General features: G+C 43.7%; 1 protein-coding gene and 1 long non-coding RNA gene across 3 annotated transcripts in view; one reads left to right on the top strand and one right to left on the bottom strand.

The window, feature by feature from the left end:
* Positions 1-21681, top strand: part of PARD3B (par-3 family cell polarity regulator beta) — a 588896-nt gene that overhangs the window by 411919 nt on the left and 155296 nt on the right. For both annotated transcript variants that reach the window (XM_083400643.1, XM_083400642.1), the window contains one exon: positions 20671-20967. In XM_083400643.1, coding sequence (XP_083256769.1) covers positions 20671-20967 — 297 coding nt within the window. The remainder of the gene's footprint in view (positions 1-20670; positions 20968-21681) is intronic.
* LOC310659675 overlaps positions 1-21681 on the bottom strand; it is a 233052-nt gene that overhangs the window by 143853 nt on the left and 67518 nt on the right. The gene's annotated exons all lie outside the window — the stretch shown is intronic.

Genomic DNA, 21681 nt, shown 5'->3' with positions numbered 1-21681 from the left:
TGCCTCAGAACCCTGATAAGAATACATATTTGATTAAGGTTGGGTTTTTGATATATATATATTTTTATAAAAATCAGTTAATTACTTTTAGATTCTTATTAGATCATAGCAGCATAGCTATGGTATGTCTAATTTATGGGGGGAAATATACTGGCTGGTGTTGCGCTAGACAAGGTCGTCATTCTATTTTATGCTGACTACATGAAGTTATCAGATTTCTGGTTTCCAAAGAAACAGCAAAAGCACAAGACAAAAGGATAGGATAGTCAGATCTTCTGCTGGTATACACAACAAAGCATGTAGCAGCAGTTTCACTTCTCCACTGGCTATTTAAGGAATATGGTTGACATACAGGCCAGTGTAAACAGTTTGGTATCTTTCCATCCATAGAGTGTGACGCAGCATTTAGAACAAAGTAGTAACTTTCGAATTATGGTGCTGGAGGAGACTCTTGAGAGTCCCATGGACAGCAAGAAGATCAAACACATCCATTCTTAAGGAAATCAGCCCTGAGTGCTCACTGGAAGGACAGATCGTGAAGCTGAGGCTCCAATACTTTGGCCACCTCATGAGAAGAGAAGACTCCCTGAAAAGACCCTGATGTTGGGAAAGATGGAGGGCACAAGGAGAAGGGGATGACAGAGGATGAGATGGTTAGACAGTGTTCTTGAAGCTACAAACATGAATCTGACTAAACTGCGGGTGGCAGTGGAAGACAGGAGTGCCTGGCGTGCTCTGGTCCATGGGGTCACGAAGAGTCGGACACGACTGAACGACTAAACAACAAAAGTAACTTTAGAATAAAGTTCTAACTAAAACAGATTTGGAGCTTGACAGATGTGCTGCACAGCTCTTGACAAATTGTACTTTTGAGTAATTCAAAAAAGGAAAACTTCTGTGGACCAAAATGGAAAACTTATGTGTTTCTTCCAATTTTCCATCCTACAGTAGCAATATTCACAGATGTTCTATTCAGGGCGTTTTCACTGCTTCGTTTGTGACTACACCACACTTTCTGATACGGCTTAATCTGCTACTGCTAAACCAGGGAATGCTTGCAGGAAGAGTTAAGACAGTTGTGCTTGCACCTGAATTGAATTTCAGCAGATGTGTGTGCTGCAACAGATCCCTTTCCTATTGATCTTCTACTTGTCAGATGTCTTCTTTTATCAAACTCTCACTGGTCATCTTTTGAAAATAAATAACGATGATTTAAAGTAATTGTCAACCTTAAAAAATGGCTTTCCAAGTCTTGCAGAAGGCATCTCTTTCTCACTCGCTCTGTTGGTGCTCCCTTCCCCGGCCAAAAATGTTTTGTAGAATTGGGAGGGATATCACACTGTGTGTTTAACTGGTGATAAATCTTTTATACTGTTGCAGTGCAGAACAGTGTGCTTTCAGCCTTCTGTTTTTGTACTCTTACTCCTCCAGCCTCACAATGAATGTCTATTGGGTCAGTTCACCACAAATCAAGTTTCTCATACATCTTTGATGGGGATGGAAATAGACAGTTTTCATACCTGAATGCCCTTCTTTCTTGTTGTTGTTGTTGTTGTTTGTTTTGTGGCTTATAGACCACAGAGGTACCTTGGTGCCATATGATGATTTTTGGAACTGCATCAAACGATGGTTTTACTGCCGCAGCCCAAAATTCAGCCTGCTGTAGCCACAACTGAATTCTCAGAATATGTGCCATACATCATGATTTCCTTCCTCCCTCCCTCCATATTTTCATTAACAAATGACAGTTTACACTACACACACAGAGAGAGAGAGAGAGAGCTCCATGAAAACGATGAAAATTGAAACGATGTCTCTCCTCTGCAACCTGGAATTTATTTATATTTTCTGTACCCCCCCCCCCATTAACGAAAAGCTCTCCAAGCAGTTCAGAAATAGAAGTGTTCACCATGAAGTGTAAGACTGGAGCACAGAAACAAAACCTTCAATAGCTAAATACTTGCCTCTTTGTGTTCTATAGTTTTGCATTGGTCAATAATTTTGTGATGATAAGCACTCAGAAGAAATATAAGCACTACCATAGTTTAAGTTATTGAGGCCGGGCTGAAAGACTACATGCATTGTAAATTATTGCACAGTGTATAGAGAACAAAAGTCAAGAGCTTGTTGTAAGTTGGAGGTTGTCGGGATCAGGCAAGACTTGAGCTAAGCACATTGCCGTATGTGTACTAGCCTTCCTTGTGGTGAAACAGTTATGGTTTGAGGGGAGATGGGGGGAGGGGGAGGGGTAGTACAGTTGAACCTCCATTTACATAACCCTCTGGTTATGTAAACTTCGGGATGCGTGCGCGGCAAACCCGGAAGTATTTTACTGGGTTTCGCCACATGTGCATGCACAGAAGCGATCCTCAGGTTGCGGAAACCTCGGGATCCAACCGGACCTCTGGAACGGATCCCATCCACAACCGGAGGTACCACAGTAATTCCTTCCTAGGCAATAGCATGGCTGCCTCTCACACCATTGTTAAAAACAAAACAAAAGAACCATTTTTGGTCTTAAGGTAAAGGGACCTCTGACCATTAGGTAAGTCGTGGCCGACTCTGGGGTTGCGGCGCTCATCTCGCTTTATTGGCCGAGGGAACCGGCGTGCAGCTTCCAGATCATGTGGCCAGCATGACTAAGCCGCTTCTGGCGAACCAGAGCAGCGCACGGAAATGCCATTTACCTTCCCGCCGGAGTGGTACCTAGTTATCTACTTGCACTTTGACGTGCTTTCGAACTGCTAGGTTGGCAGGAGCAGGGACCGAGCAACGGGAGCTCACCCCGTTGTGGGGATTTGAACCACCGACCTTCTGATCGGCAAGTCCTAGGCTCTGTGGTTTAACCCACAGCACCACCCGCGTCCCACGTTTTTGGTCTTAGACTGACTGTAAACGCTTTGCCTGTGTAAAAGACAAAATCTGAATTTGTCTCTAGATTTCTCTGCACGTTCCTTTCCCTGATTTCCAGAGTGCTTTTATTTATCTTTTGACAGCTGCCTCCTTTTTGATGCTCCCCTGCATTCCTCCTCTTCTGGCTCCCCTGCCTATGATAGACGTGGACTCCAGGTTGACTTTCTTGGGTTTCTTTTATCCAACTGCTTCCTAATTTTAAACTAAGTTGCCCTGTGAGATTTGTCTCCATGTTTCAGCCCCTTTCCACTCCTGCGCAGGACCAGCCATGCTTTCAGCCCATAGCCTGCTGTTGACAGAGTTTTAGTTACTCCATCGCTGTTGCTGGGATTACGGCCACACGGAAACACATTATAAATTGGCAGCCTGCCACCATCTGCTCTTTCTTTCTTTCTTTCTTTCTTTCTTTCTTTTAAGAGTCTAAAGCAGGAGGACTCTTGAGATTTTTATTTTAAAAAAATTTTTTGGTATAGTTGTGTTGGTTTAAGCATCCATCTGCTGACTCTTCAGGTTCCAACTACTAACCACATATCATCACCATGAAACACAAATCTGAGTTGTAGTGCATTTCATTAATAAGTCTGACCAGAAGGATAAAGGCACTAATGAAATAGAAAATGAGCCAGTCAGAATTTTCCCAGATCAGATAATGCAGGTAAGAAGAAGAAGAAGAAGAAATATTTTAAATAAAAATGGCAATGTTTCTAGGATTATTATTTTTCCTAGATAACATAGATTATAGGTAGGGGGGGTTAGAGCTTGCTTGATTACTGCAGACCCCTTGTGAGAATAAATTATTCCTGCAGATATATAGAGATAGCTTCCTCTTTTTCTCCTCAGCAAAGACACAAAATGGAATCCACCCAGCATAGCTTTTCCTGAGGCAACTTTTAAAGGCTTTGGTTGTGTTTGCATAGGCAAGCTTATTTGAGAAATAGCCATAGAATAAAAAAATGAGGCATGAAGGCAGAGCCCGTCGGCCCATTGTCCAAGACGGTCATTCTTTTGAAGAGTCCTACATTTGGAATGGGACGCGGGTGGCGCTGTGGGTAAAACCTCAGTGCCTAGGACTTGCTGATCGCAAGGTCGGCGGTTCGAATCCCTGCGGCGGGGTGAGCTCCCGTCGTTCGGTCCCAGCTCCTGCCCACCTAGCAGTTCGAAAGCACCCCTAAGTGCAAGTAGATAAATAGGTATCACTTTATAGCGGGAAGGTAAACGGCGTTTCCGTGTGCGGCGCTGGTGCTGGCTCACCAGATGCCGCTTAGTCACGCTGGCCACGTGACCCAGAAGTGTCTCCGGACAGCGCTGGCTCCCGGCCTCTTGAGCGAGATGAGTGCGCAACCCTAGAGTCGGACACGACTGGCCCATACGGGCAGGGGTACCTTTACCTTTTTACATTTGGGTTACCATAAGAAAAGGCACAGAGGATTGATACTAAAGTTAAACAGTAAACTTGGTTCATGTGCTGGCTAAACCCAGTAGAGAATAGGGCAAGATACATCCAGACTTGTCCCTACAGGAAGACACCCCTATATCTGATTGCTGATGATAGTCATTGTTTGGATGGGGGGCTTTTATCCATTTCTGCAGTCACACAATCAACCAGTAGCTGAACTGGGTTCCACACAGTCACAAAAACAAGACATAAAAATCAAGTCACAAGCCTCAGTCACAGGTCAGTGACATAAAACAAAGTCACAGTCAAAAAACCGAAAAAGCCACACAAACCCAAATGCTAAAAAATAATGATAGCAAAAACCGAAACCTCCAAATATCACCTCTGTGTTGCGTGGGCACTCAGGACTCAACAGCTGGCAGACTCAACAGGAAGCCTCTGATTAGCAGTGAGGGACTCAATTAACAAACGAAAAACACTCAACAGGAACCAGACGATGAAAAGCAACCCCTAAAACAGCAGCCGGGCCCAACTTATATATATATATAAATGACTCAACCCGGAGCATTCATTTCCAGGTTGCAATTGGACTTAGTCCAAAACGGACTTCTAATAGACTGGACTTTAGTCAAGCTATCACTGTACTGTGCAGCCCTCATCCCTTAGTTTCATGCTCACCTAGCTTTGTGTTGCTAGGTAATGTGACTTGTGGTGATCTCTTCTAGACCCAGAGTTCTTGAAGTAGGAGGTAGGCATCTCTGCAGAAGAACAAGAGATTAGTAGGGAAAGTAGGACTCGTGTGGCGCTGTTGTCTAAACCCCTGAGCCTCTTGGGCTTGCCAATCAGAAGGTCGGCAGTTCGAATCCCCGCGACGGGATGAGCTCCCGCTGCTTGGTCCCAGCTCCTGCCAACCTAGCAGTTCGAAAGCACCCCCAAAAAGTGCAAGTAGATAAATAGGTACCACTCCGGCGGGAAGGTAAATGGTGTTTCCATGCACCACTCTGGTTTCGGTGTTCTGTTGCGCCAGAAATGGCTTAGTCCTGCTGGCCACATGACCCGGAAAAACTGTCTGCGGACAAACATCGGCTTCCTTGGCCTGTAAAGCAAGATGAGCGCCACAACCCCAGAGTCGTCTGTGACTGGACTTAACTGTCAGGGGTCCTTTACCTTTACTTTTACCTTTTTAGGGAAAGTGAAGGATGCTCTTTGACTCTTCCCTGTTTTTCGTTCTATGGCACTTTTACCGTCAGGAAGAACCTTGCAATTTCACTGAGTGATAGCAATTGTGATCCATATCTTGCATTCTCTGTGTTTTTATTTCCATCATCATGGCTGATGAGTCGGTTGCTATGCATCTATGCCTGCCATTTGACAAAATTTGCCCCGTGGACGCAGTTGATCAAACCCAAAGGTTGTTACGGCAACTCCAAAGCCTTGTTGTCATTGATGTGGCAGGCTTTTGTAAGAAGAGTAACTTGTATATGTTCTCTGATTGCCAGAAGTAATAGCAAATTTCCATTTTCTACATTATGCTTTGAACAATTGTGTCCAGAAGTGTTTCAGAAATAAGTCCAATAGGAGGAACAACAGATGGAATCTCCATTGTCTCCCCCTCTAAACTTGTGCCTTAGAAAAGCAAAGTTTGGGGAAGAAATGAAAGGTTTTCTGCCAATTGTTTTTTTTTTTAAATAATATTTTATTAATTTTTTCCAAAACATTACAAAAAGAAAAAGAGAAAAAACAAAAATAAAAAACAAAAAACAATTAAAAACAATTCAATCTTTCATAACATATCTTACATTCGCTTGTTTCCCAGACCTCCCCACACCTCCCCTCTTTGTATTCCAGTTCAATTTATTTATTCAGCAAATCCTTTCCCTCTTTACCTTTGTCCTTACCTTGTTCTTAATATATTATAACTTTAAATTTTCACCTGCTAACAATCCATTTTTTCATGTTCCTTCATAACATTGTTACTAAAAACCCCTTAACCTCAATCCAACATCATTCTAACATTCATTAATTTTACACTATTTCTGTAGATAGTCTTTAAATTTCTTCCAATCTTCTTCCACCACTCTTTCCACTCTTCTCCCTGGTCTCGGATTCTGCCGGTCATTTCCGCCAATTCCATATAGTCCATTACCTTCATCTGCCATTCTTCCAGAGTGGGTAGTTCTTGTGTCTTCTGGTTTTCTGCCAATTGTCTCCTGTCAGTTCTAGACAGGGTGGATAAAAAACAATGATTTTTTTTTTAAAAAATGTATTTTTAAAAAATATATTTTTTATTTAAATCGGATTTTTTTTATTTAAATCAGATTTTCAAACTAAAATGCTTTTGGAAGAAAAATATTTCTAAAGATAGTTTTCTATTCAAGTTACATTATAGTCCAAAGGCTATTCATCAGGAAATAAGGTTTTGTTTTAAGTTTTTCATGTGTGCTAAAACTTAGTCTAAGTTTTTTTATATAAAAACAACAACACCGTTTAACCACATCCGTTAACAAACATGGATACATATGCTATAATGTTATTCTTTTAGTTAAATAAATTGTTTGTATTGTTATTAAGGAAATGATTGCTTTTCTCCTTCCAATAAAGTACAGCAGAAAAGTTGTCCAAAAATAAACAGGCAACTTATTAAACCTCACAGTAATTGCATAATTATATGTCTATGTGTTTCTAATAGTAAACCAAATCAGTAATTTTGGATATAACTGTAAAAACTACACTGAAAATTTATTATTCCCCAAATGAAACCTTCATCTGGTTGTAAATATTAAGATTATACCAGCAAGAATGAGTCTTTCTGTTAAAAAACGATTTAAATCAAGGCTTACTGACTAGTGATTTAAATTGATTTGATTTAAATCGATTTGATTTAAATCAAATGCACCCTGGTTCTAGACATTTCAGAGCACTTGTCTCCTTGCTGGTGGTTCTGAGCGAGTGTGGTGTAGTGGTTAAGAGTGGTGGAATCGTAATCTGGTGAACCGGGTTTGATTCCCCGCTGCTCCACATGCAGCTGCTGGGTGACCTTGGGCCAGTCACACTTCTTTGAAGTCTCTCAGCCCCACTCACCTCACAGAGTGTTTGTTGTGGGGGAGGAAGGGAAAGGAGAATGTTAGCCGCTTTGAGACTCCTTCGTGTAGTGATAAAGCGGGATATTAAATCCAAACTCCTCTTCTTCTTCTTCTACCAGCTCAGGCATGAAAACAAAGCCATCAGGAAAGCCCCTCTCCCCTTTCTTGTAGCCTCCTTAATTCCCCTCTTTGCCCTGAGACTTGAAAAAAATTCAGAATTAAACAGCAGAATTGAGAGAAGTTGCTTTTGATCCTCCCAATACCCCCTAGGACAAGCTAGTGCTTTCTTGAAGAAACTCACCTAGATTCTCTTGGCATTAGGGGCCATCCAGTCTTAACGACTGTTAAGCTTAACGAAGCACCCATAGATAAGGCTGAAAGTGAGAGCTGGACCATAAAGAAGGCTGATTGCCGAAGAAGAGTTTGGATTTGATATCCCGCTTCATCACTACCCTAGGGAGTCTCAAAGCGGCTTACATTCTCCTTTCCCTTCCTCCCCCACAACAAACACTCTGTGAGGTGAGAGGGGCTGAGAGACTTCAGAGAAGTGTGACTGGCCCAAGGTCACCCAGCAGCTGCATGTGGAGGAGCGGGAAAGCGAACCCGGTTCACCAGATTATGAGACTACCACTCTTAACCACTACACCACACTTGCTCTCAAGTGTCAGAGAATTGATGCTTTTGAATTATGGTGCTGGAGGAGACTCTTGAGAGTCCCATGGACTGCAAGAAGATCAAACCTCTCCATTCTGAAGGAAATCAGCCCTGAGTGCTCACTGGAAGGACAGATCCTGAAGCCGAGGCTCCAATACTTTGGCCACCTCATGAGAAGAGAAGACTCCCTGGAAAAGACCCTGATGTTGGGAAAGATGAAGGGCACAAGGAGAAGGGGACGACAGAGGACAAGATGGTTGGACAGTGTTCTCAAAGCTATTAACATGAGTTTGACTAAAGTGCGGCAGGCAGTGGAAGACAGGAGTGCCTGGCGTGCTCTGGTCCATGGGGTCACGAAGAGTCGGACACGACTAAACAACAACAACAATCTTAACGACTGTTAAGCTTAACGAAGCACCCATAGATAAGGCAGCAAGTAGAAAAGGAAGGAGGCTGCAAGGAATGGAAAACAACTGCAACTTCGCATTTTGCAAAGGGGCAACCACAGAACTGGCATTAATGGGAGGTTGGAAGGCCTTGATTTCCACACATACCTAATTCTGCAAATGAATGTTGTGAGCAATGCATTAGCAAATAATGAAATGGTGCAGAAATACACAATTAATGTGAGTTTGCTTTCAAGGTGAGCTTACTACCATTTTTAGGGAAATCACAAAGGTCTGTTACACAGTAGGTGCGATACAAAAGATCGAAAGATCCCCAAAGATACAAATATTTTAAAATGCAGCCTTCCAAATGATTATTTGGAAGGCAGGAGAAATAAGTTAGCGGGAATATGGTAAAAGAGGCAAAAATGTGTACAGTATTGTTCAGGCATTATAACTGAACTATCAAGTGAAAAATGGAACTGGATAAAAGAGAGATCATTGACGAAACAGTATAGATTTTCCACAGAGGAGCGAGAAATAAACAAGAAATATTAATGCAATTATAATAGCCTTGTCGAGGAGATAAGGCATTGATCATGGACAAATTCACATAGCCTAGTATTGGCTAGCCAAGTACAACATAAAGAGGAAGTCATTGTCTTTGAGCAGGTACAATTGTAGGCTGCATTTGTAAGGGTACAAAGTGAAGAAACTATATATATATATATATATATATATATATATATATATATATATGCTTTCTTTCTGTAGGAACGAAAGAGAATTGTGGTGACCCAATTCCAGCTTTTGTTGTGTACAGATTGCCAGTATTGACAGCAGTACAAATGATTGTTGCTATCAAATACGAAAGAATGCTACTATGTCTGAGATGGATTGAGCCACTATGGTGGTCTCCACCTTGGGTACAATTTAGAAATCTCTCTAAGTTTTTAAGAGAGAAAAAATCTCGGCCTAGTACTTTCCCTCCTTCCTTCCTTCCTTCCTTCCTTCCTTCCTTCCTTCCTTCCTTCCTTCCTTAAATTGGCACCCCATTTTTCCTTCCAAAGGAGCCCAGTACTTTTAATAAGCCTTCTCAAGTCTTCCCCTGAAGAACTCTTAGGACCAACTACAGTCGTACCTCAGAAGTCGAACGGAATCCGTTACGGAAGTCTGTTCAACTTCCAAAGCATTCGGAAACCAAAGCACGGCTTCTGATTGGCTGCAGGAAGCTCCTGAAGCCAATCGGAAGCAGTGGAGGTCCCGTCGGACATTCAGGTTCCAAAGAACGTGTGCAAACTGGAACGCTCACTTCCGGGTTTGCGACATTCGGGAGCCAAAACGTTCAAGTACCAAGGCATTCGGCATCCAAGGTACGACTGTTCTCCATTGCTGTTTAACTTTTTCCATATTTAAGCCCACTATCCCAAAGGGCTTAAACAGGGGTCCGCAAACTTTTTCAGCAGGGGGCCGGTCCACTGTCCCTCAGACCTTGTGGGGGGCCGGACTATATTTTTTTGGGGGGGTGAAATGAATAAATTCCTATGCCCCACAAATAACCCAGAGTTGCATTTTAAATAAAAGGACACATTCTGCTCAACACGCTGATTCCTGGACCGTCCGTGGGCCGGATTGAGAAGGTGAATGGGCCAGATCCGGGCCCCTGGGCCTTAGTTTGCCTACCCATAGGCTTAAATAACCATTGTCACACCCATTCCCTCCCAGCCACTCCCACCCTGCAAATACTTATTAGGGTTACTCTTTACTTAAAGCTGCTTGGGTGTAGGCTCTACTGTGTATAGTAAACCGGGTTTTGAGCACACATACATAGATAGTATCAGTCTATGAAATACTCGGCAACATATTGGCTTTATTCTGGTGACATAAGTTTCACTTCAGCTACTGAAAGTTCTTCCAGATATTTTGTGTAGGGTTGTATTTAGTTGCATGCCTCCGCTAACGGACGGCTCTTTGAGCCAACTGAAGCTTTGTGAGCTGGAAAGAGGGGAGTGTCATTTTTGTGAATTCGGCATCGGCCCTGCAATCTCCTGTGCCACATACCTTACCATCGGTGCCTTGTACAACATGTTTCTTGTTGACTTCCAAAGTCAGATGCAAAACTTAAGCAAAATTAAAGGAAATCATTCAAAATTGGCTCAGTTTCCAAAAGCGATACATGTCGCATAATGAGTTTCCTTGGCCCAAGCACAGCTTAGTTTGTGTTTCAGTGGGGAGTAAACGTATCACACAAGTGCCAAAGGACTGCATCCCTCTTATTGTATTAGTTACAGGTAGGTAGCCATGTTGGTCTGCCATAGTCGAAACAAAATAATAAAAATTCCTTCCAGTAGCACCTTAGAGACCAACTAAGTTTGTTATTGGTATGAGCTTTTGTGCGCATGCACACTTCTTCAGATACACTGAAACAGAAGTCACCAGACCCTCTCACTATGCGTAAGGGTCTGGTGACTTCTGTTTCACTGTACCTGAAGAAGTGTGCATGTACAACAAAAGCTCATACCAATAACACACTTAGGCGCTGTGGGGACGCGGGTGGCGCTGTGGGTTAAACCACAGAGCCTAGGGCTTGCTGATCAGAAGGTCGGTGGTTCGAATCCCCGTGACGGGGTGAGCTCCCGTTGCTCGGTCCCTGCTCCTGCCAACCTAGCAGTTCAAAAGCACGTCAAAGTGCAAGTAGATCAATAGGTACCGCTCCAGCGGGAAGGTAAACAGCGTTTCCGTGTGCTGCTTTGGTTTGCCAGAAGCGACGTAGTCATGCTGGCCACATGACCTGGAAGCTGTATGCCAGCTCCCTCGGCCAATAAAGCGAGATGAGCGCCGCAACCCCAGAGTCGTCCACAACTGGACCTAACGGTCAGGGGTCCCTTTACCTTTTAAGGTGCTACTGGAAGTAATCCTCTTATTGTATGTTATTCATTTTAAAATTTCTAAGATGCCTTTTGACCAAACTGGGTCAATAATAGCCTTCAGCAGTATCAAACACAATTGGTTAATACTGGATTTCATTTTAAAAAATGCATGTAAAACAAATATTTTGCATTGGAGTCCAATTGACCAATTGCTATTTCTTCCAAAATTTGTTGGTGGAATGGGACTAAATAGCAATGGATAAAGGACAAGCCATTGGGGTAAAAGAGGGGAAGTTGAACTAAAGAAGCATTAATGAGAAAAGCAGCAAAAGATTATTATGAATGACAGCAATCTGTTTATTCCTTTCTATCACTAATGTTCACCCATGGGGCCTGCTGTTAGTTTGTTTATCACATTCATATACCGCCATTGCTCCAGTTTGCTAAAAGTGACATATATGGCTCTTCTTTTCCCATTTTATCTTCACAATAAACCTCTTGAGAGAGACACACTGTAGGCTGCATTCAACCATCTCTTTGCGGCCCAAAGACTCTTTGACCCAGAGGGTACTTCTACCAGCACAGAAAGGAAGGCGAAGAGATTTTCACTGGTTCTGCCTCAGAGGTTTGGCAGTGAATGATATGTGCAAGCGGTGGCGTCTGTGTTTCCAGCAGACATAATCCCCAAACTTGCAGCAATTTTTTACCAGACGTAACGACTGGAAACTTGGGTTTTTCTTTCAAATTAAAGCAGAGACCCTTAGAATCCTGGACTCTTGTGTTGCCCATTTTGGTGCATGATCAATATTGTGAATAATTGCACTCGCAAACGGCTCTGCTTATGACTTAAGTGTTAACCTGCACTTTGAGCCACAACACACATTTTTTCCCATAGCAGCAACCGGGGAATAATTTATTTGGCTAGCAGTTCCCTCTGCAGCAAAGCTAATACTGAACCAGTCAGGCAGCTGGATGTATTTGCCATAGAATAACCACACTGAGATTTGAGTTTATTGTTAGGGAGACTCAGAAGGGAGTACATTCATGAGGCAGGAGGGCAAATAACACCCTAACTCATATAGGTTGAGGAAGAGGGGGTTATTGTGTGGCCACCTGCTTCACACTGCCAAACACCCGTCCACCCTCCCTTTAATTTGGGTGTCCTATGGCCTTGCTTTGGACTTCGGTTGGTCACCCGTCTTGGGACGGGGACTGGGAAGGAATTTTTCCATTTGGCGAATTGGCACTAGCCTTTGGGTTTTTCGCCTGCCTCTTAGCAATTGTCACAACTTTGTAAGGTTTGGTGGTTAGGCATTGGCTTATTGATGAGTGTGGGAGGGGAGGTCAGCTATCACCTGCTCCTCCATTGTCCAAGGGTATTCCATTAAAGGAATCAGGACCTAGATCCTGTCCAAAGTCCGGTTGAGGGGCTAGGGCCATGCCAGGCCTCTGAGAACTCCGGGGGAGGTGCACCGGAAGCAGCTCCTTCTTTTGGTGGTTTACCCTTACTGACTTCCTGCAAAGCGGGCAGGAGTCCAATATAGTCTTTTGCCAATGCCTAAGCCCATGGGACGCGGGTGGCGCTGTGGGCTAAACCACAGAGCCTAGGACTTGCTGATCAGAAGGTCGGCGGTTCGAATCCCCACGACGGGGTGAGCTCCAGTTGCTGAGTCCCTGCTCCTGCCAACCTAGCAGTTCAAAAGCACGTCAAAGTGCAAGTAGATAAATAGGTACCACTCCGGCGGGAAGGTAAACGGCGTTTCCGTGCGCTGCTCTGGTTCGCCAGAAGCAGCTTAGTCATGCTGGCCACATGACCCAGAAGCTGTACGCCGGCTCCCTCAGCCTATAAAGTGAGATGAGCGCCGCAACCCCAGAGTCGGCTACGACTGGACCTAATGGTCAGGGGTCCTTTTACCTCTTTAAGCCAATACCGCTCACATTTGCTGTAATCAATAAAGCTGTGGCCTAAATTTTGCCCATTAACCTTCAGCCAAAATTCTACATAGAATTTCTTTATTCTATTGGGGGATGGCTTGAGGGTCTTGGCACGCAAATCCAGTATACCTGCCTGACTGTGGAAAATGGGCATATTCAACAATACAAGCTGTAAAATCATATGCTGGGATGTCAATGCAAGGAGGCCGCTTGGGAGCAACCACAAAGAATTCCTCTCTTTGTGCCTTGGTTGTACAGAGCTAATGGGTAGATAATATAATCAGGCAGGAGCTCTTATTTTATTAATCCTCTTTAACATTGCATTTCAAATCTATCAAGAAGACAAATCTATGGATAGTATAGAATTGTAGAATCGTAGAATCAGAAGGGACCATGAGGGTCAACTAGTCCAATCTTCTGCAAAGCAGGAATCTTTCGGTGCACAACCCTGAGATTAAGCATCTCATTCTGTACCAACTGAGCTATCTCAGCTGTAGCTGTTGTTAAAAATGCATCATGTTCATCAAAATTCCCAGAATGCGAACAGCCATGGTTACAACTTCATCTACCTCGTGGGATACTTATCCAATTGGTTTGACTTCCCATACTTGTAATAATAATAATAATAATAATAATAATAATAATAATTAATTTATACCCCGCCCATCTGGCTGAGTTTCCCCAGCCACTCTGGGCGGCTTCCAATCAAGTGTTCAAAACAATACAGCATTAAATATTAAAAACTTCCCTAAACAGGGCTGCCTTCAGATGTCTTTTAAAAAGAAGATGGCTGCTTATTTCCTTCACATCTGAAGGGAGGGCGTTCTACAGGGTGGGCGCCACTACTGTGAAGGTCCTCTGTCTGGTTCCCTTGGCGCTGGACCTCAGTGTCTGGGATGAACGATGGGGGTGGAGACGCTCCTTCAGGTATACAGGGCCGAGGCCGTTTTGGGCTTTAAAGGTCAGCACCAACACTTTGAATTGTGCTCGGAAACATACTGGGAGCCAATGCAGATCTCTCAGGACCGGTGTTATGTGGTCCCGGCGGCCTCTCCCAGTCACCAGTCTAGCTGCCGCATTCTGGATTAATTGCAGTTTCCGGGTCACCTTCAAAGGTAGCCCCACGTAGAGCGCATTGCAGTAGTCCAAGCGGGAGATAAGTAGAGCATGCACCACTCTGGCAAGACAGTCCGCAGGCAGGTAGGGTCTCAGCCTGCGTACCAGATGGAGCTGGTAGACAGCTGCCCTGGACACAGAATTAACCTGCGCCTCCATGGACAGCTGTGAGTCCAAAATGACTCCCAGGCTGCGCACCTGGTCCTTCAGGGGCACAGTTACCCCATTCAGGACCAGGGAGTCCCCCACACCCGCCCGCCCCCTGTCCCCCCAAAACAGTACTTCAGTCTTGTCAGGATTCAACCTCAATCTGTTAACCTTTCAAGAACTCTTTCTTAATTCTGGAGGTTAGCCCAGTATAACCTTCCTTCATTACATTTTCGGAAACGTGATTTGCAGTGCAAAATACACATATCTAACACTACTAGGGAGTTTTCTAATACTACTAGGCTTTCCCATGTCTGGCACAAAAGCTATGTCGCAAATGGACAAGATTCTCACTTGATGTAGGGCTGCCATATTTCAAAAAGTGAAAATCCAGACACAAAAGTTGTTGAGTTTTGGGGGGTTGGGCCAAAGCTGTTGAACTACAGCAGCAAAAAATGTTATCTGCCCCAAAATGGAAAGAAGAAGAAAGAAGATTTTGGAGCCTGTTTTTAAGGAAAATTGGCAAAAATGACACTGCCGGCATGGATTGCCATGCGTCCAGATTTTCCCAGACATTTCAGCAATTTCTGCCCAGAGACTGCTTCCCACTAACAGTATTCTGGGTGTGTCCAGGAAATTCTGGACATATGGCAAAACTAACTTGATGTCAATATTGAAATACTTTATTATCACTTGTACAACTGGTATACAGTGAGATAACACTCAACTGATATCAGCAGAGATAATTCAAGGGAAGCAAACTGAACATCAGGCCTTCAGACCTTGGTCAGTCAGATACAACTCAATCGGTAGAGCATGAGACTCTTAATCTCAGGTCGTGGGTTCGAGCCCCATGTTGGGTGAAAAATCCCTGCATTGTAGGGGGTTGAACTAGATCAGGCATGGCCAGACTTGGCCCTCCAGCCGTTTTGGGACTACAATTCCCACCATCCCTGACCACTGGTCCTGTTAGCTAGGGATCATGGGAGTTGTAGTCCCAAAACAGCTGGAGGGCTGAGTTTGGCCATGCCTGGACTAGATGATCCTTGTGTTCCCTCCAACTCTATGAATCTATGACAGCAGAAGCATTCAGAAACAGACGCTAATCAATTGACTGACAGATTATTATTATTTTTTAAATAAATCAATCTTCATTTGTAAACGAAACCCTATAGTGGGGTGTGTAAAAAAAAATGTATTTTCTACATTATAATTTCTCTTGAAAGCACTCTGTGTGTAAGAGAGAGCTAGAGAGCATCCATTCTGATGTCTTTGGTATTGACGTTTCTTACCTTTATTTGCAATGGAAATCCATCTTGGTTGTTGCCATGCAGCAGGCATTCAATGACAATGGGGTCCATAGGCTCCACTCTCCCAGGAAGGATTGTTTCTGTTGACAAAAATTGATCGGGTTTTAACTTTCTACATATATATCCATGCATTTGTTCCATCAAGACGTTGAATGGGCTTCTGCTTCTCTCTCTCTCTCTCTCTCGCTGTTATGTGATCTTTCTTTCATCTTTCTTTCAGTGACCCTCGGAGAATTGAGCCTCTTTCATTTATTTATTTTTGAAAAAAATCTGTTCACTAATTACTTGTGTGCTAGGGATTGTTACATTATGGAAATAAAAGGAAATGTTCATTCTTTATTTTTTATCTGTGGCAACCTCAAAGCCTCTCCTTAATCCTATTTTTGTTTGTTTACAGCTCTTCCAACTTTCTGGGGATTACTTGCATCTGAAGAATGCACCCCCCAAAAAAAAAACCCTACCCTCCTAGAGGCTTGTTCTTGCCTCCAGTTAACAATAAGCATTCTGTATAGGGGCATTGCAGTGATTGCAAATAGGGTGTTTATGCTCATGATTAAAGGATCAGAAATAGATAATGGGTTTTCTTTACAAACCACTCCCTTCAGCAAGCCAGCCCCATCTGCCTTTATTTTGGCACTGGTCCTTAACCATCGGTTAGGGCTAACTTGTTGGGTTTTGTTAAAAGCGGAAATGTGGTACAGCGTCATAAAAGGAGAATGACCTAGAACCAGATTTGGGGCAGGGACGTGGGTGGCGCTGTGGGTTAAACCACAGAGCCTAGGACTTGCCGATCAGAAGGTCGGCGGTTCGAATCCCCACGATGGGATGAGCTCCCGTTGCTCAGTCCCTGCTCCTGCCCACCTAGCAGTTCGAACGCACATCAAAGTGCAAGTAGATAAATAGGTACCACTCCGGCGGGAAGGTAAACAGTGTTTCCGTGCGCTGCTCTGGTTCGCCAGAAGCGGCTTAGTCATGCTGGCCACATGACCCAGAAGCTGTACGCCGGCTCCCTCGGCCAATAAAACGAAATGAGCGCCGCAACCCCAGAGTCGGCCACGACTGGACCTAATGGTCAGGGGTCCCTTTACCGTTACCTTATTCTTTGGTGAGAGAAGCCCAACAGAGATTTAAAATCACAAAACATGCAGCAAAGTAAAGCATGGAAATGCAGGCTGTTCGACCTTTAAAACATCCCCTTCTAAGTCGCTTCCAAAGTTCCCTTAGCGTAGAAAGAGACCGCACGTTTGGTAAGTTGAAAGTGGTTTACTTACAAACCCTCCAAAGGTCAGATTCATGTGTTTTTCCACATAGCAAGAAAATATAGGCAGCATAACTTAGATTCCAAAATGGCAAGGGTTTCTAAATTATTAGTATAGAAACGCAAATGTAGCTTACTTAAGCCACATGGTCTAAGCTCCGAGCACCCAGCTTAGACCTTGCTGGTAGAGTTCACATGGTTGAATGAAAGAACAAAGGCTTCATCCCAATGTGAGGAGGGGTGACCTAGCTAAACCTGGCAGGATAGTTTACTCTGTGGTCTTAACCCCTTAATGTATTAATAAGAGTTAAGTGTGTTGGTTATATGAGGCTGGATATCCCACATAACTTGGGTTCTTTATTAAGCAGGGTTTGGAAACTAGTTTCAAAGCAGATAATAATAATAATAATAATAATAATAATAATAATAATAATAATAATGGTGATGATGATGATGATTTATTTGTACCCTGGCCATCTGGCTGGGTTTCCCCAGCCACTCTGGGGAGATTCCAACAAATACATTAAAATATCACACATTAAAAACTTCCCTGAACAGGGCTGCCTTCAGATGTCTTCTGAATGTCAGGTAGTTGTTTATCTCTTTGACATCTGATAGGAGGGCGTTCCACAGGGTGGGCGCCACTACCAAGAAGGCCCTCTGCCTGGTTCCCTGTAGCTTTGCTTCTCCCAGTGAGGTAATCACCAGAAGGCCCTCGGAGCTGGACCTCAGTGTCTGGGCAGAACGATGGGGGACTGGGGGAGATACTGCCCAATCCTGCAGCCCATACAAAATATTGATGGACTGTGATATCCTGCTACCATGAGGGGTTCTTGGGTGGCTATGAAGATGATAGGAAGGGGGAGGGAAGATCAAAATGGGTAGCTAAGATTTTTGAAGTGTTCAAGAAAGAACTTGTCTATGAGTTTAAAGGTAGAGAACTCAGTAAATGGGTTAAAGGGATAAACTTATTTTGTCTAGAAAGACCTTATAAAAAAGCACCGCTATTACTCCTTTAATACAGAAGATCCAGACTTCTTTCCTTGAGGCGGCATTTTTGTTGCAGATATGATGTATTTGCACAATCAAAGTTAACATTTAGCTGTTGAGAAACTGTGATTCTCTCTTCCCCACTCCACTTTCCTTGAAGATTTATGGATCCCTGTGTATGGTGAATTCACACATGGGGTTATCTGTCTCTGCATACGTTAGGGACTTGGATTTGCCTCCAGTTTCCCAGCACTGAATGAGAAACATCAGGTTTTGCAGTTTGCACTCTGGCTATTCACACAACACTAAACCCAAGTTTCACACTGGGTGTACAACTTACAGAGAACTGGAGCTGATCAAGGGTATCTAACCTTGTGTGCTTATATGATGATACTGTCAGCACCGCCCTTGAGCCAGTGTCACCAACTGGACTCATCCACTCAGTCCCAACTGGGCTAGGCGAGCTGGGTAGCACTTCCAGAGACCACCTTCTGCACAGGAACAGGTCAAAGTGCTGTGGACTCACAGCTTAGAGTTGTGAGCACCGGATTCACTTCCACTAGAAGACAGTTGTTGCACACAGCAGAGTATAGCAGAGTATATAAACGACTTCGGAGAGCAGCTCTGTAGAATATCTTCTTTATTCTAACTACAACTATAATACACAACTATATACAGAGCTAAATGAGGTCTAAACGAAAATGCTGAACTGCACTGAGTGTCTGCAGCTGCTCTTAGCAGCAACCTTATCTATACACACAATCTCTCTCTAACACTCAGTCTCTCTCTCTCTGACACTTTGATGTGAGGCTGGAGCGGAATAAGTAGAGAGCAGAAACCGCCCCTCCTCTCTGGAGAATCAGCAGAGAACATCAGCAGATTCTTGGATATGGGAGGGGTGAAATCTCCTCAGATACATGGGTTGCAAACCTCTTTTACACAATGCCCGCATCTTCAATGTTAGATATGTCCTTTGCATATACATAAAGCCTGTGATATATGAAGAAGTTCTCTGATTTCACAATTATTTATAGTGAAAGACACTGTGGTATAATAATTTTACGTTTACTGGGTAGCAAGCGTTGTATAAGCTTTAATGTCTTCATGCCTTCTCATTTGTGTTCATTTTCTAGAGGAATCTATTTCCCCTCTTCTCTGCCTAGTTTACCTAATTCTTGGTGTGTGTTTTTCCCTAATTTGCCATCCAAAATTACTCGTTTACTGGTTTTTTATTTTCCTCCAACTTCAAAAGTTGATGCTTAAAAAAAACACTTATTATTCTCTCGCCATTCTTTTCATACATCCTCTACACCTACTTGCTTCCAGGAGCATCTTCTGTTCTCCAGAATTTAATAATGGTGGGTAAAGCCTGGCTTTTTTTAATTGGCAGCTTTCCTGCGCTTTAATCCGTCTCTTGCCTTTCATTCCCTGCTCTCCGCGTACCAGGGCTCATCTTGCTGCTGTGATCTTTTCCGTTGCTTTAATTATGGAGTGTGGCAGCTGAACGTTTAAGTTTCATATTAATAGCGCCTTGTTTAAAGTTTTCAGTTGCAAAGGAAATGTTGAATCATCTGAATTTGGCGAGGTTTGAAATTATACCTGGGTATGTTTTTACCGTTCCTATTCCCAGCAGATTACACAATGGCACTGATTAGCTGCTGCATTTTGTAATACCACTTAAGGCTTTATCACAGTGGAGTACTGCCAGTAATAGTCTTTAATTCACTTATATGTACCAATTCATCTCTGTCAGGCTTCTATTCATTTCTTCCCTGTCTTACTCTGTCCCTAGCCTCTGTATAATGAGGTATGATGTCCCCCACTTAAGTGGGGGAGGGGTCCCCAAATCCCTAGTGAACTGACTCTGGTCTTTTTGACTCTTCAGGCAACCAACCCCCCCCCCCCTTGCATTTATATGCCCACATTATTGCACTTCTCACAAATGAGAGAAAGTGGCGCTGATAACGTTATCTGTTAATTCACATGCAAAGGAGAAGAAGTTACCGTATTTTTCGCTCTGTAAGACGCACCACACCATAAGACACACCTAGTTTTTGGAGGAGGAAAACAAGAAAAAAAAATATTCTGAATCTCAGAAGCCAGAACAGCAAGAGGGATCGCTGCACAGCGAAAGCAGCAATCCCTCTTGCTGTTCTGGCTTCTGGGATAGCTGCGCAGCCTGCATTCGCTCCATAAGACACACACACACATTTCCCCTTATTTTTTAGGAGGGAAAAAGTGAGTCTTATAGAGCAAAAAATATGGTACTTTTCGTCAGGCGTTTAATATGGACCTGTTATAGAGATGTCTTTTTCATAATCCTCAAAGGAATGCATGTTTGTTCAGTTAGGATATGGGTCACCACGTTGCAAATACTTGGATGGCGATGGGGCGCTTATCTGTTGCGAATCATGGTGGATTTATGATTGATGTGCTTGCTTGATATATGTTGCGTTAAATGCTGGAGCATGATTATAACGCGTGAGATGTTTCCTAAGGTTCTAGCTGTAGTTTTTGCTGCCTATGCAAAACAACTGTTGCCTCCAGAAGTCGCATGCTTTGCTTCACTAGATGTTGATGCAAACTCTGAGCTTTGTTGTTTTGTCTCCTAGGATTGGTGCGAAACACCAGGAGCTGCGGCAGAAGCAGGCCAGGGGGCTTGCCGAGTATTCCCCTGGCCCCGTGGGCCCTCCGCCTGATATTGACGACGACGAGACAGACCCCAATTACGCACAAGTCAATCACTTCCGAGAAATGTACCCACCTGCCAGTGCGTACAGGCCATCTTCTCCACCTGTGTCGGAAAACTTTGGGTGTGACAGCCCTCCAGTGCCAGTGGACAGGGACCACCTTGAAGGACTGTATGCGAGGATAAACAAGCCGTCTCATCAGCACACTCCTGTGGAGAGGTAGTGATTCATATCATGGAAATTATTGCACCTGCAAATATTTGCAGATGTAACAAAATAGCATGTTGTTTGTTTATGACATGAAATTTATACAGTCGTACCTTGGTTGTCGAACGCCTTGCGACTCAAACGTTTAGGCTCCCAAACGCCGCCAACCCAGAAGTGAGTGTTCTGGTTTGCAAACTTTTTTGGAACCCGAACATGTGCCGGGGTTTCCAGGGCTTCCGGTTGAATGCAGGAAGCTCAAGCAGCCAATCGGAAGCCGCGTCGTGGTTTTCGAACGTTTTCAGAAGTTGAACGGACTTCGAGAACCAAGGTACGACTGTACACCACTTGGTTGTTAAAAATCCTCAAAGCAGTTTGGAAAAGATAAAACGGTAAAATCAAGGGGGGGGGTGGAAATCACAACCGTACTTTACAAACATGCAAAAGTTAAAATATTGAAAGAGTTTAAGATTACCTCAACTTTCTAAGAATCTGGGGAGGGCTTGCCTAAACGAGAATGCTTTTAGCAGGCGCCAAAAGGAATACAAAGAAGGCTTGACCTCAAAAGGCAGAACATTCAGGAACATACTAGGTTCCATCAGTCTCTGGGGGCAGGCTGGTTTTGTGTCTAATGCCCTCTCTGCAAGGTTTGTCACATGGGCATATTACCACTTTGGATAGTGTACACGAATGGCTTTAGCACTGCAGCCCCATCGCAAACTGTGATGT

Source organism: Podarcis tiliguerta (assembly GCF_965153285.1).
Source record: "Podarcis tiliguerta genome assembly, chromosome: 1".
Classification (NCBI taxonomy): Eukaryota; Metazoa; Chordata; class Lepidosauria; order Squamata; family Lacertidae; genus Podarcis; species Podarcis tiliguerta.
The sequence above is the reverse complement of the archived record's forward strand: the minus strand, read 5'-3'. Positions and strand labels throughout refer to the sequence as shown.